Source organism: Anser cygnoides, chromosome Z, assembly GCF_040182565.1.
Source record: "Anser cygnoides isolate HZ-2024a breed goose chromosome Z, Taihu_goose_T2T_genome, whole genome shotgun sequence".
Taxonomy (NCBI): Eukaryota; Metazoa; Chordata; class Aves; order Anseriformes; family Anatidae; genus Anser; species Anser cygnoides.
In genome coordinates, this window is record NC_089912.1 from 62,560,041 (window position 1) to 62,573,722 (window position 13,682).

The window sequence follows — 13,682 nt, forward strand, 5'->3', positions numbered from 1 at the left end:
CTGTCCGGCTCGCTCCAGTGACAAAGGCTGGCAGGCTGGTTTTCATATGTATGCTTTTTAATATCATTAATTGTTACACTACACACAAACAGTAACAATGATAAATACTGCAATGGAAATGTTAAAAAAAAATATTATACGCTTCATGTTTTTTTCAAAAAAAACATACTTTTAAAATAAATTAATGCATAAAACTGATGGTAGAAAAAAAGAAAACCCAAAACAAACCACAACACAACTGATCTGTTTAAGGCAATACTCTACGCGGACGGGAACAGAAGTACAACAGTGTGCTACATGTTCTGAACAGGAAGAAAGAAAAAGAATCCGTACAAGATGCAGATTGATGCTTCAGGAGTAAAAAACTCCCAAAACCAGATAATAAAACCAATGGCCAAGTTAAGTGCAGCATTAATACACTCTGCATGTCAAATGATTAGCAGGTTCCTAACATGGACTAAGGTCAAGCTACAACAAATTTATCTTCCTAATTAAAAGGTTATTCAGGTCAAACCCTACACTTAACTCTACTTTGCATTTGGCTGTTTCAGCTATGTTTCACTATATGCAAGGACAGCCAGAAATTCATCTCCTGCTTTGAGATTAACACAAAGGTTGGGAGGCCTCTCCTGAAAGGCATTTCCATTGACTATATCCCAGAAGGATCCCATCTGCAGTGACCCACAAATGCCTCCCGCCACCCCCTCCCCTGGGCGCCAGGCACTGCGCGATGGAAGGAGACCTTGGCAGCATTTGTTTGGGTTTAGTTTCTTTCAAGCTGAGGACATGAAATGGAAGTTCGGACTTGATCCGGACTCAGAAGAGGGCTGTCCCCCCACCTGCTGGGTTATCTGGAGCCTGCTGGAAGCGCAGCCTGCTCGTTGCCAGCACAGGAGAAACCCAGCCTGCAGCCATGCTGCAGATGCAGCTGTGACGTTTGCTATCAAAGCTGGTGTGAAGCTCCATACCTGCCCGGACAGCCAATCAACCCCAATTATTAATGCAGCCCAGAACTTGGCCACTGGAAGGTGGACAAAAATCTTAATGCCAAAAAAATCCCCCTCTCCCTCAAAATTGAAAAGAAAAGGGACAGTAGCCACTTCCTGCCAGCTTCTCCCGGTGGATTCCCATCAGCTGCCACGTACGCAAGATTGGCAGTGCCAGATCTCACCAGCATCGACCCAGTACGTTCCCAGTAAGGTGCAAGTCTGCAAGGTGCTGCCAGGGGCAAAGAAGCTTCCTGGGACATGGTCAGAGCCTCTTGTGCTGCCCTGCTGGGGTGCTTGTGGAGGAAGCCATGGTACAAAAGGAAAGAAATCCAAGTGGAGTTACCAAAAATTAAGAATTGTGATGGCCAACAGCTGTCCGGACTGCCTCGGGTTTGGGTGGGAGAGGGGGATGCAGAACTGGGCTGAGAGTCATTCTGGTGCAACTGCCTCTGTTGCTCATCACAAGTTCAAGGGGGGGAAGAAAAGAAAAAGACGATGCCTGCTTTGAGAAAAGAGGAGTGAAAGGAGGACGTGTGCAATATAACAAGGCTTGCGATTCTAGAACTAACCACTGGACACGGATACCCAAGTTTACCTGTGACAACTAGTTATACTTCTATCATTGCTGCTGCTTTCCCCCCTTCCCTTATCTGACCCTTCTCTAGTTTGGGACGTGATGTTTGACGTGATGGTCAGTGTTGGTTCTCCCACCCTAGTCCCCGCGCAGCACTCCAGGGGACTCAGTTACAGGATGTGCCATGAGGTCTGGAAGTCACACGGTAGACACAGACCAGCTCCGCATGCAAGCAGCGCCTGCTTTCAGAACCCCTTAGAAAACTATTTAATGGTGCTTCGTTTCCTTCTTTATTAAGGTTCAGTAATGCCTGTGGAAGGGGTTAAAATGGTTAAAAACGTGCAAAAAGGGAGGGCGGGGGGAAATATCTTCCTGAAATTTCCCCCCTGCAAAGACTTCATCCTCTGCAAGAGTTGTTCTCCCTGCAGAACCACAGCCCCTACCCATGTGTTTCACAGCCGAGAAGGGGACCACCGACAGACTTCCACCTGTGCCTCCCCATGGGTCTCGGGCTCAGACAGGTCTTGGACCGGGATCTCTGGTCCCAGTGTGCCCACAGTGCTGATGCTGGAAGGGTGACGGCACCCACCTGGGCTTGGTGGCTCACACTAAGGTTTTAAACTCGCTCAGGTGACCCTCAGCCCCATGGCCTTCCCCTGGCCACTCAGGTGGGTGAAGAGAAATCCCGTCCGGCTCGCCGGCTCACCCACCACCACACCTCTTGGGTCTCCTGCTGGTCTGATGTTTGCCTTGGGTTTGTCACCGACAAGCCGAACACACCTGCTATCCCAGCCAGCTTCCCCATGCAAAGAAACAGAGCAGAGAAATCTGAGCTGGGGAAGGAGGCAGAAGTGATAAAAACCAGAAGGGCTGCTGTGAAGAGGAGAGCTTGTCCAAATTTTCCAGCTCCCTGTGGGTCTGTATCACATCTCCCGATAAACTTTGCCTTTCCCAGATCATGCAGCCTTGAGGAAGATGAGTAACAAATGCAGTGGCAGCTTTTTTGGAACTGGTGCAGAAAAGAGAAGGCAGTCGGGGCGGAGCAGTGCTTTCTGGAGACCTGACCCGGGGCAGCTGAATGGGCAGCGTGGGGAGAAATCCTGCTCCAGGAGGGCAAACATCGTGGCGTGTAACAGGACTTAGCTCAGCCTGGCCTTTCGGTGGCCTTTTCTTTTCCTGGTGCCTACTGTGCTGGTTTCCAGTGCCACGCCTGAGACGGTCAAATTTAAACGAGGCTTCTTTTGTACCTTCCCTCCCTGATGTAATCCCACCGCCTCTATCGCCACGTGTTACTATGGAAATGGCTGCCTCACAGACCAGGCACGATCAGCCAGGCGAGCTCCTTCCAGGAGCAAATCCATCTTTTGCTGAAGCAGCTTTTTACAGAAAAAGAAAGCCTCAGACCCACCACCAGTTTCTGCTGGCAACTGGGTCTGGGAAGCAATGGGAAGAGCTGCTCACCGCAGGCGCCAGGGCAAGTCAGCGATGTCCTGCTCTGTGCTGTGGCTGCCTGAATCCTTGCATGGGCCACGGTGCTCTGATCCATGTCATCTCCATCCCTGGCCCTTGCCTTCCAAGCAAGCTGTCGGAGGAGTGCTCAGCCAGGCTGCTGTGATCCTGGGACTGCCATCGGTGTCAAGGGGGCTGAAGGAGGGGACGCAGTTGTAATTTTTGGGAAGTGATGCAACAGCTCACCTGCACAACACAGTGAGCGAAAATTGGGATGCCAGCCCCACGGAGAAACCTGCACCTGGTTAGTCTGTCATTAACCCTCTGTGTGTAGTCCCAGGTCCCAATCTCTTCCTCTAAGTCTCTGGCCCTTCTGCTTCAGGGTTTGTGTGGCTCTGTAACAGGCACGTTCGTCTGGTGAGGTGCAGTTCAAGTCTGGAGCAGCCTCTTGCACGAGAAGGCCTCGACAGGAAGTGACAAGGATGCCTTGCCCTCCTTAAGGTGAAAAGCACCTTAAAATGCAGACCTTCCCGTGCCTGCCCTTCAGGCTCAGCCTAGTCCAGCTTCCCCTGTGGCACTCTGCCCATCTCTGCAGATGTTTCTGAGACATGAGAACTAGAAAGAGAAGTGAGTTGTGAAGAGTCAGCTCTGAAGGGTGTCAGAGGCCAAAGCCAGGGTATGTTCAGGGTGGCACATGCAGCCTGTGCTTGCTGAGCAGCCAGGTGACAAAGCCTGTTCTGTTCTAGGTAAGAGTGGCCATACTGTGTGAGTACGTCAAGGAAGAATGGAAAAATAAAGGAAGAGCTCAGACACAAGTGCCTCAGATCATTACATACATGCTAAATATAAAAGCATGAAACTTCCCTGGGAATATCCCAGATAAGCCCTTCAGTGATCTCTTCCACCCAATTAAAATTCACTGTCTGAGTTGGAAATCCACTTGCACTCCTGAATTCCTTAAGTCTGCTATCAGGGGATGGTGCTGTTGGACCACCAATTCTTCTTACACGTTCCCTGTGTCAGCCTGCGTATCAAGTAGCCAGCGGTGCACGAGCCAGCAGCCAAATAACTGGGAAACAACCCCTTGCCAAACATCTGCCCCCAAAGCTGTTTAACCTCTATACTAAGCTCACCCTGCAGCCTTCTGGCATATGCAAGCAACACTGGACGCTGGTAAACAGAGGGAAAGGAGAGTTGTGTTGCTATCCTCTGCAGAACTTTGAAAACATGTGTAAAACTTTTATAGCTTGCTTTTTGCACCTTGCTTGCAGAGCTGTCCTATCAATGGTGCCTGCCACACACTTGAAAAGATCCATGCGGGGTGGTAGTGGCTGGGGAAGGCAGGTTTCTCCCCTGCGCTGCAGAAGGGAATGGATGTCAGGAGGGGACGTGACCTGCCTGGGGTTGGAGCAAATACACAGGCCAAAAGCAGCGAGGGACCCCAGATCTCATTTCTGTGCGCTGATGGTCCAGCAGACTCTCTGCAGAAATATTGGCTGCAGTGCTAGCTCAGGGACACGGTGTATCTGGTGTATGCATCTGAAAACAAGCTTTGCTTGGTATCAGCACTGCACTGAGATAGATTAGCTTGGACAACTGGGATCTGCCCTAGGCCAAGGCAGCACTTGGCAACCTTTCCAGTTATTGCTTGTTTTTCTTCTCTTGTTCCATCTGGTGCCCAGCTGGGTCTTTCCTTCCTTCAAAAGCATCTTCATATTTCTGTTGAGTCACACACAGGGTGCTGCACTTTTCAAGCTTCCTGCACGCCGTTGTACAGCTTGCAGGCCAGCCTGAGGACAGACTCTGCATGGAGAGGGAAGGTTTCTGCTCAGGATCTCAGATCAATGTGTCAGCCAGCACACAGCTGAGCAGAGCAGCTGTCTCCTTTTGGGAAAGGAGATGGAGAGCCAAACCAGAAGCAGTTGAGTCTGTCCTGTCTGTGGGTGGGCACAGCACCCCCAAGCCCCTTATGAAGTCTATGCATCAGGCTTGGCTGCCTGCTTTAGCAATCGCAAGGCATCTGCAGGCACGATGGCCAGAAGAGCAGAGTAGACCTGACAGCCAAATATACGCATTGGGGGTAGACGTGCAGCAACATCAGATATGATCCAGTGGCTCTTCCAAAGGTCGGCTTCAAAATATGTCTGACAGGACATCAAATGAGCCTCCGGGATGGTCACCTGGACATCAGCCTTCCTTCAACCAAAGGTTATTTATACAACCGCAGGAAAAGCAGAATAGACCATGCTATCTAGGACCCTTCCTCGACTCTGGGGGGATACTTCCCCTCACAAGGACATCTGGGAATGGGGGGTTTGCGGACTGACTGGAGAGATAAGAAGGGAGTGCTGAGACCTTGCAGTCCAAAGCCAGCTCACATGAAAGGGCTAAACTAACACCTGATAAGAGGAAATGATTTGCCCAAACTCAGATAATTTGGTGACTAAAATTACTTAAAATCCTAGCCAAAAAAGCCAATCTGGCTTTAGGAGGCACCAAATGCAAATTCCTTTGTTAGAGGTGCCAGCATCACTATAAGGAAGCTATCCCATTTGCGTGGTAATTTAGATGGGCAGTAATGCAGTTTTTCATACTCCACGGCGCTGCTCCCCCTGGTATTCTGTACACTTCAGACTGAAAATAAAGCCTGAGAAGACCGTATGGTTTGGTGCAAAGACTGGAACAAGGAATGATTTGCTTTCTTGCAAGCAACCTGCAGTTCGGAGAGTACCCAGCAGCTCTGCAGATTTTAGGGCTTTCTAATGCTGCAACAAAGAGTCAAGGGCTGTGCTGTTTGCTTTTGCCTTCTCCAGGCCATGGCAGCAGATACACTGCTGGTATAAGGAGAGCAGCGCCAGAACAACCATGTACCAACAACCAACTCCTTCCTGGGAAGCCCCCACAACCTCCAGTGAGGGCACAAGGAAAACCTGGCCAAAACAAAGGTCTGAACACAAGACCAGACAGGGAGAGCCAAGCCAATCTGCTGTTAACACACGCTGCTGGGCTGTCCATCATAAACTGTAATAAGCCAACAAACATGCCCCATGGTCATAACCTGATTAAGGGGCTGCAGTTCAGAAGGGTTAGTGGTCAGTTTTCTATGATAGCCACACGTGCATTGCCTTAATCCATTCAGCCTTCCTGATAATGACCCTACACAGGTAACTACTTTTCCCCACCCTTTCTACTTTAATCCCCTAATAAAATATATGAACACAAAGCATAGAGAGGAGAAGCCAAAAAATTGCCATTTTATGGTCCTGTACTGTCGTGCCAAACCAGCTATTTGTGCAACCAGCTCCTTCTGTGAGGAGGGAAAAACATTTGGCTTGAGCTTCTGTCTGTATTTGGAGGAAGCAATGGCCTAGTTCACATTTAAATTCATTTCCCTCCCTCACATGTGCAAATGAGTAGTTCCCTCCCAGGGACCTTAAGGGGTTATGGTGGAAGCAGGTGCCCATCACACAATGAAAAGGGTGGAGGGCGGTTGCAGGGTTGTGGGGTTGGGGAATGCCTTGGAGCACACAGCAGGCAAAAAACAGCAACACGGGCAATGAAAGAACTTAGCAGTGGTTATAGGGAAGTTCTGTCCTTCAGAGGGGAAGTTACAGCCCTGGGAGACACAATCTCAGCAGGTCTCCTTCCATCTTTGTCCCAAGACAAAGGTGGTTTGATGGAGATCTGTGGGATGTGCAGTCTGCCAAGGTTAACCAACAGAAACAGACACCTCGTTGCTTGAGCAGGCTCACCAAAATGCTCCTGTGGGAAAGGCTGAGTGTGTGCAGCCTGCCTGGAAGGCACAGACACCGACCCAGGAGGATAAGCGCAATGGGGATGTTGCATGGTACCAACACTGAGCTGCAACCTCCTGCTTTAGAAGTGTGCACTTTTAAAGAGACTTGGCCACGTCCTATAGGATTTAGTTTGACCACGGGGTTTCTGTTAGGCTTTGACTACATTCCCCATCTGAAAAAAAAGACTCCGTGAGCTTTTCCTCCCTTTACCTTCTCTTCCCACACAGTGCTGTTAGAGCTCTTCTCCCCACTGCAGACAACTTGCTAATCTCACACCCGAGCTAGCACTGGAGGGGAAGGCTGGCACACAAAAGAAGAAGCAAGGAATTGGGGAGCTGAAGCTTTGTGCTTCTTTAGAAACACTTCTGAAATATTCCCCCTCAGCACTGCCAGGTGATGAGAAAGTGAGAGGAATTCAATAGAGGTACACTCTCTCCCTAGAGGAGCTGGCAAGTTAACCAGCACTTCTGCACAAGGAGGCAGAGATGCTCAGTAAACAAGTCTGCTCCATCCTCTTTCTGTTCCCTGGCAGACAGGGCAACAGTCCCTGTTTTGGGGAGGGGGCAAACACAGCCTTCAGGGTTGCCTGCAGCTAGCTGCTGAATAATAAAGCCCAGGAGCCCTGCATGCCTGCTCTTTTGCTCATGCTGCAGATGACATCATGCCTTGCACTGCACAGAGTAAAAACGCATGATGTTAAATAAGTGTCCTCCTCATCACCGAGAGAACTTCTTAAAGAGTCAGCTCATGATGTGCAAATTTCATACATGGGATCTGTACTTCAGGGTGGAGATCAGGCTCTTTCTCGTGGCTCAGGGGAATTCTGATCAGAAACAGAAGTGCCTTCACTTCTTCTTTCCACCAGGCTCTAAAGCGAGCGCTGATGCAAGGCAGGCAGGCAGCCTTTCTTCCTGGCTAAGCAGGAAAAGACACAGTTGTGGCTGTGTCAAAAGATTTCACCTCAGAGAAAGATGCCAGCCCATCCATCACCTGAGTCCCATGCCTTCTGAAGCCAGCAGTGTAAAACCGAACAGGGGAAGGACATATTCCTAATTCTAGGCATGATTTTGCATTTAAAACAATCTGTTGGTAAACTGGCAATTCAGTCCAGAAATCTAATGTAACACCAGGTTTCCTGACTATTCCAGCATCAAATAAACATAATTGTTCCTGAGGTGGGACAGCTCTAACAGACAAAGCTTGGTGCACCAGGGAGCCGAGATGCAATAAACAGTAGTTTCCTCTCACGGCTTTTTTCAGCTGAATCTGCTCATAATCCCTCTGTTGCTGAAAACTCCCCTAAAGTCTGACACCAGCACATTAACAAATCTCTCCCATAGGCACCAAGAGATGTACTGTCAAGAGCACCAACAGCCGAGCTCTAAAAAATATCTTTCTTCAACTAGCATTTTTAAGCACTGACCTTCAGAGTGTACAGCTCCAGTCCTGTCTTATGCAGGACTCGTTTTTTCTTAGTTGAACAAAGTTTAAGATTTTTGGAAGCAGATGGCTCTCGCAGGAATTAAGTAGAAGCTGAAGTCAGTGTATTCAACTGAATTGAATTCATGATTCTGGTATTCTCAGGCAAGGACTGAATCTACTGAGAGTATGGATGGATTGCAAATCAAATCTGATGTGTTTGGTGATAATTTAATGTGGTGCTAAGGGTAGATTGCATTGGGTGTGTGACACAGCTCTAGCTAGTACTGACTCACAGTGAAATGCCACCATCTTGCCTTTTCTGCAAGTGAATGAATCGTGTCATGTTATTCCTGGCTAGACTTGCTGTAAGAAAGGATGCCCAGCTCCATCGCCATTCCTGTGCCCTGGTCATGGTGTAATTTTGGTTACGCAGGCAAATGAGGCTTAGTGAACTAATTACGAACTGACCTCAGGTAAACCCCCCTGACACCTCACTCACCCCTCATCTTGCAAATGGATTGTTTTTAGAGGGTAGGATTAACTGCAGCCCCATCCAATCCTTCCCATTCTGGAACTGACACCTTACAAAACATCTCTGGTGCCTACACAAACCCAGAAGTATCTCTGGGCCCTTCTGCATCCGCTCCCTGGACCAGTCAGTTCTGCCAGGCACTGCCTGGCACTTTGAGTTTAACTCTTTTGTTTAACCATAGTTTAAAATAACTTATCAACCAATCATAAAATGAATTTTTTGGTTTCTCCTGGCTCCATGAACACAAAGAGGTGCACGTCCTACCATAGGAGGAAGCAATGGCTGTTAAGTTTTACAGTTATAGTGGAAAGCACTGATCACAGCCTGCCGGCCTCACTACTGGATGTGACAGGCGGTGGAGGAGGTGGCTTGGCAACACATGCAGGTAGGGTTGACCGATTTAGGGGGGATTAGGTCGAGGTCCTCGTCATCTGGGATCTCATCTAACCGGTACCCATCCTTTAGCAGCTGGATGTTCAAGTCTTGGTTGATCTGCTACAGACAAAGAGACAAACAGTCAAACACTTGAGGCTTCTTGCTTCTGGCAGGTCAGAAGAGGAAGGAGGTCCCTTATTCTGGAATATATTACTCACATACGATATGGGAAGTATATATGATATTTTAAATGGGAAATAATGATGATAAACCAACTGGGAGCTGTGTAGTCCTTCCACTCAGTTTGGGGCACTACAGCAGTTGAAAGGTGGTGGTAAAGCCACATGGCTCTTTGTAATCTCAGATTCAAGTGCTGTCTAGCCAGCTCTGGGTGAAAAACCCTTTGAATCAGGGCCCACAGATTGCCCAGATCATTTGACCAGGTCCCTGCTCTTTGTTGTTTCTCCACACTTCAGAAAGATTTTGCCCCAGGAAGGGATGCAACGGGGAACAGTTTCCAGCAACTTGCATGCAGAATGGCTGCTCGGCACCTTGCCTGTAAATCGGATCCTACAGAAGCAGCACCCAGAGGCTGAGCAGCTAATTCACCGGGCAGCTTGGGAATACATTCGGAAACAATGCAAGGGATTAACAAACGTGAACTTCCTGCCATTTCTCTCTGAGAGGGCAAGAGTTCATATCTGTAAGTCCCCTTTGGAATTTCTGCTTGCTCCAAGCAAACACCCTCCGGGTGACCCTGACCCCCGCAAGGACTGGAAATGACAGCACACCCTCAGCTCCTTTATTTGTGTCCTTGGCAAGCGGACGGTTGCTGAGCTGCCACGACAGACAAACTGATGCTTCTGCAACACATCGGCCAGCACTGCAGGACTGAGCAGAACTGGGAAGAGCTTCAGTGAAGCTGATGGGCAAATCTCTGTCTGTGCTGTGGCAGTGTGGGGACAGAGCCAACTGGATCACTGGGGAAGAAGGAAACATGACACTGTTTCTGCCACGGCCCCTTCCAGACTCACAGACTTTATACCACTGGTAAATTCCTTGTGTAGCTGTTTTTGGCTGCAAAAGGCCACTCTAAGCCATTTCTGGATGCTTTACTATCAGCATTCATAGCAAGGATGGCAAGAGAGAGTGTAACTCACCTCAGCTGATGAGTATCCCGAGGAGGAATATCTGGACATGTCGAAGTCATCATCACTGCAGGGAAGGACAAGACAGCAAAGAAGGAAACAGTTAAAGAGACCTGAATTCCCTGCTTACTCCTATCCTTCTTGTGCTGTTAAGCTGTCCTTTAGGCACAGACAATTTACATCAAGGGAGCCTGGAGAGCAACTTCCATCTGTGAACCTCAGACATTTCCATGAAAGTGCTCTTTACTCTTGTCTCTTCCTGCTTGATTACACACACAGACCAATTACGGCATATGCCAAAGGGCACAGCAAGGAAGGCTGCAAGTGGTCTGCAAGAATGGTTTCAGCAGGAGTTAGCTCCAGTGCTGTGCTCTGTCATGAAAACTTGCTCGCACCATAATGTATATCATCTTATTATAACGTATATCATCTTATTATCGCTTTGCATACCTGTCCGTATCCAGGGCTACCAGTGGCTTTTCATCTGGACTCTGATCTAATGACGAATAGCCCTTATTGGGAACGACGAGCCTGAAATAATTAAATGTTCTCCATTAACCACACAGTAAAGCTCAGTACCACACATAGTCACATCAAAGTCATATGATAGGCTTTCCCCATTTCATTTCTTTGCAAGTCCTCCCTTACTGGTGAAGACATTTAAATAGGTGCAATTCAGAGGAGGCAGGCTGTGTCTCTGGGTAGCTCAGAGCAGATTTACAGGGATGGACGCTGGACATGCCTTGGGAACACACTCCTCCCTGGAAGGCAAAATGATTGGGACACTCTGGGCTTCATTCTGACAAAACTATTCAGTTCACAGTGCTTGCCTTGTCAGACTTCTGCGTTGACTTTTTTTCCTAGCAATGACTACATGGCACTTGCATTAAGTAAGCACGAGAAGGTATTCTAGCTAGGGGAAGGTATTCTAGGATTGGAAATCAGGGATTTGGTCTTTCTGCCTGAGTCCCTACCCAGCCCCCATAACACAGAACTTGTGAAGTCTCACCCCTAATTTTAGTAATATGAGAAGTGAGAGCTGGTGGGTACAGCATAAGAGCCCTGTCTGACTAGCACTTTTAAAATCCCATTATTCTATAAAGACTTTCAGTTCATCAGAACTGTTACAATGGCTGATGATGACTTTGCACCTTTAATTGCCTGAGGGAATCTGTGGAATGGAATATAGACTTCAGAGCCTCTAGCATAAGGAAAATACATTATTCAATGGTATCCAGATCACAACAGAGTTATTTCATCCACAAAATTGCACAAAGACTTGGGTTCATATTTAAAATAAGATCAACCAGACTCAGCAAATGGAGCAAGGTACTATGTTCAGCAGGTGGGAACTGCAAGATAATCACAGAAATCTCCTTATTCAGTGGGTTAAATCAGATTCTCTCCCAAATGAATGACTGGTCTTTAACAATACTATGATACAGCAGGGCTTCACTAAGGGTTTGGGAAAGTCTAAAAATGATAATCTGTCTCATGCACGCTCTAACTGCTCTTTAACCAGCTGCAAAGCTCTTCTGCTTCTACTCAGAAAATTTCAGAAAGCCATTACGATTTTAGTAATGTAAAGGCATTGAAGATGGGAAAGGCCCAGGGAGAGCAAAATATATGAAATGTTGTAACAAAGCAGATGTATAGGCTCACAACTAGTTGCATTTTCTTACTGCGTTCATTGAAATGCAAGGCTAAAGAAATTAATTGATGATGCAGCATTTCCAGCCTGCTGCATCAGGGAACAGCAGAAAATAAGATCCATTTGCAAAATGCAAAACCCCTTCCCATATCCTCCAGAGGTTCCTTCTGCTCCCTACAAAGCATGTAGGAAGGAAGTCAAGAAGCAAAGATGTCTGGAACTAAAACAGAAGCTGTGATCTGGCAGCAGCAGCTTGCCTGCACAGATACCAGAGGCACTCACTCCCATGCCTGCTCTCCATTTTTCAAGTCACTGCTCCACATACACTCACTGACAATTGTTACTACATTGTGTGTGAACAAAGCACCATCAGGGGATCAAGGAGAACAGCCCTTTGTGGTGCTATTTACTTGATTAAAACAAATCACTACATCTTTTTGTTGAGAAATGCCTTTTTTCGCAGTAATGAAACTTCAACTTTTCTGCCACAGGCTAAAACTGTGATGTTTTTTGTCCCTGATTTAAGCCTTTTTCTTGCATCCTGATTGCTTGATTGCTTCTTTTTTTTTTTTTTTTTTTGCTTCCCAGTGTCCTTGGAACAAAGCTGGGTTTAAGTTGTACCTGCTTTCATCTGCAGGTATGAGATTTTTGTCTGGGTGGTATTAGTTGCTCAACATGGAATATTTCACAACGACAGCTGAGTTTAGTTTATTCTTTGGGTGGACTACAATATCTGGCTGTGTAGAAGTAGTGCAGATGGTGTTCTGGGCTCTGTCTGTGCTTGCAGTAGGGATTGCCAGCATCACACCAGCCTTGTTCACATTTTATTTGCTCTTAGGGAGGCTGGGCATGTTATGGATCCAGATTCTTTCTCCTGTAAGGCTGGCTGTTCCCCTGCCTCAGGAGAAGATTGAATGGTGAAGGCAACCTGGTACCAGAGGCCAGATTTCAGAAATTCATACAAATAATACTGAAGAACAATGGCCTTGGGGAAGGAGGAGGAAGTGGGGAAGGGACAAGGAGAAGCAATACACTTTGCCTGAATGAAGAAAACATATTTGATGAGGACAAGAGCAAAAAAAGGGGAAATGGCTTTAGCTTCTTCTCCTATAGAGCCTGGAAGAAGCCAACAGTTCAGACGTAAAGAGCCACTAGAACCTGGATGTTTTGCTCTGTATCCCACTGGAGTCTCTCATTGTACTGCAGCCTCGTGAACAAGGTTGTGATCTTTCTGCCCTGTCTATGGCAGGACAGAGGTATTGGGTGGGCTGTGCCCAGAGTGCTGCTCGGATCCCAGAAAGCCAAGGGAGCTGGGGGATGAGGAATCATGGGCCAGCAAGAGCCTGTGCCAGGCATCTCCCAGCTGTATGGGAGCAACGGAGCTTGGCTACATCTGCTACTAAGGCAGTGGCTGCAAACCTGTGTTTTGCAGATCCCAAAGGAAGCTTTTAAAAGCTGTGTGAAAAGTAACTAAGAGATGTGAATCTATTGCCAGCAGGCTGAGCTTGGCTGTGCAGGGGTCTCCATGTCCTCAAACACTGCTCTGATGTCCATGGATGGAATAAAGCTGAGCTGGCTGTTCTAAAGCTTTTGTCCGTGGTCTTCAGTGCTCGGACCTTCCCAAACCAAAATACTCTTCCTTCCAGGGGTAGCTCTGAAACAGCAGCCCCTCCAGTCAAAAGTCACTAATTTTACAGGTAGGCATCTGCACTTATCTCGTCCTCTTCCCTTACTATCTTCCCCCA

The 13,682-nt window shown here is 47.7% G+C and overlaps 1 protein-coding gene across 5 annotated transcripts in view; it reads right to left on the minus strand.

Annotated features, from left to right (window-relative positions):
* Positions 1 to 36: 36 nt before the first annotated feature.
* Positions 37 to 13,682, minus strand: part of FAM219A (family with sequence similarity 219 member A) — a 99,127-nt gene continuing 85,481 nt past the window's right edge. For 3 of the 5 annotated variants that reach the window (XM_048048560.2, XM_048048558.2, XM_066988722.1), the window contains 3 exons: positions 10,737 to 10,817; positions 10,299 to 10,353; positions 37 to 9,258 (listed from right to left, as the gene is read on the minus strand). In XM_048048560.2, coding sequence (XP_047904517.1) covers positions 9,100 to 9,258; positions 10,299 to 10,353; positions 10,737 to 10,817 — 295 coding nt within the window. In that variant the 3' untranslated portion in view covers positions 37 to 9,099. The remainder of the gene's footprint in view (positions 9,259 to 10,298; positions 10,354 to 10,736; positions 10,818 to 13,682) is intronic. The other 2 variants (XM_048048559.2, XM_066988723.1) reach the window with 1 other exon arrangement.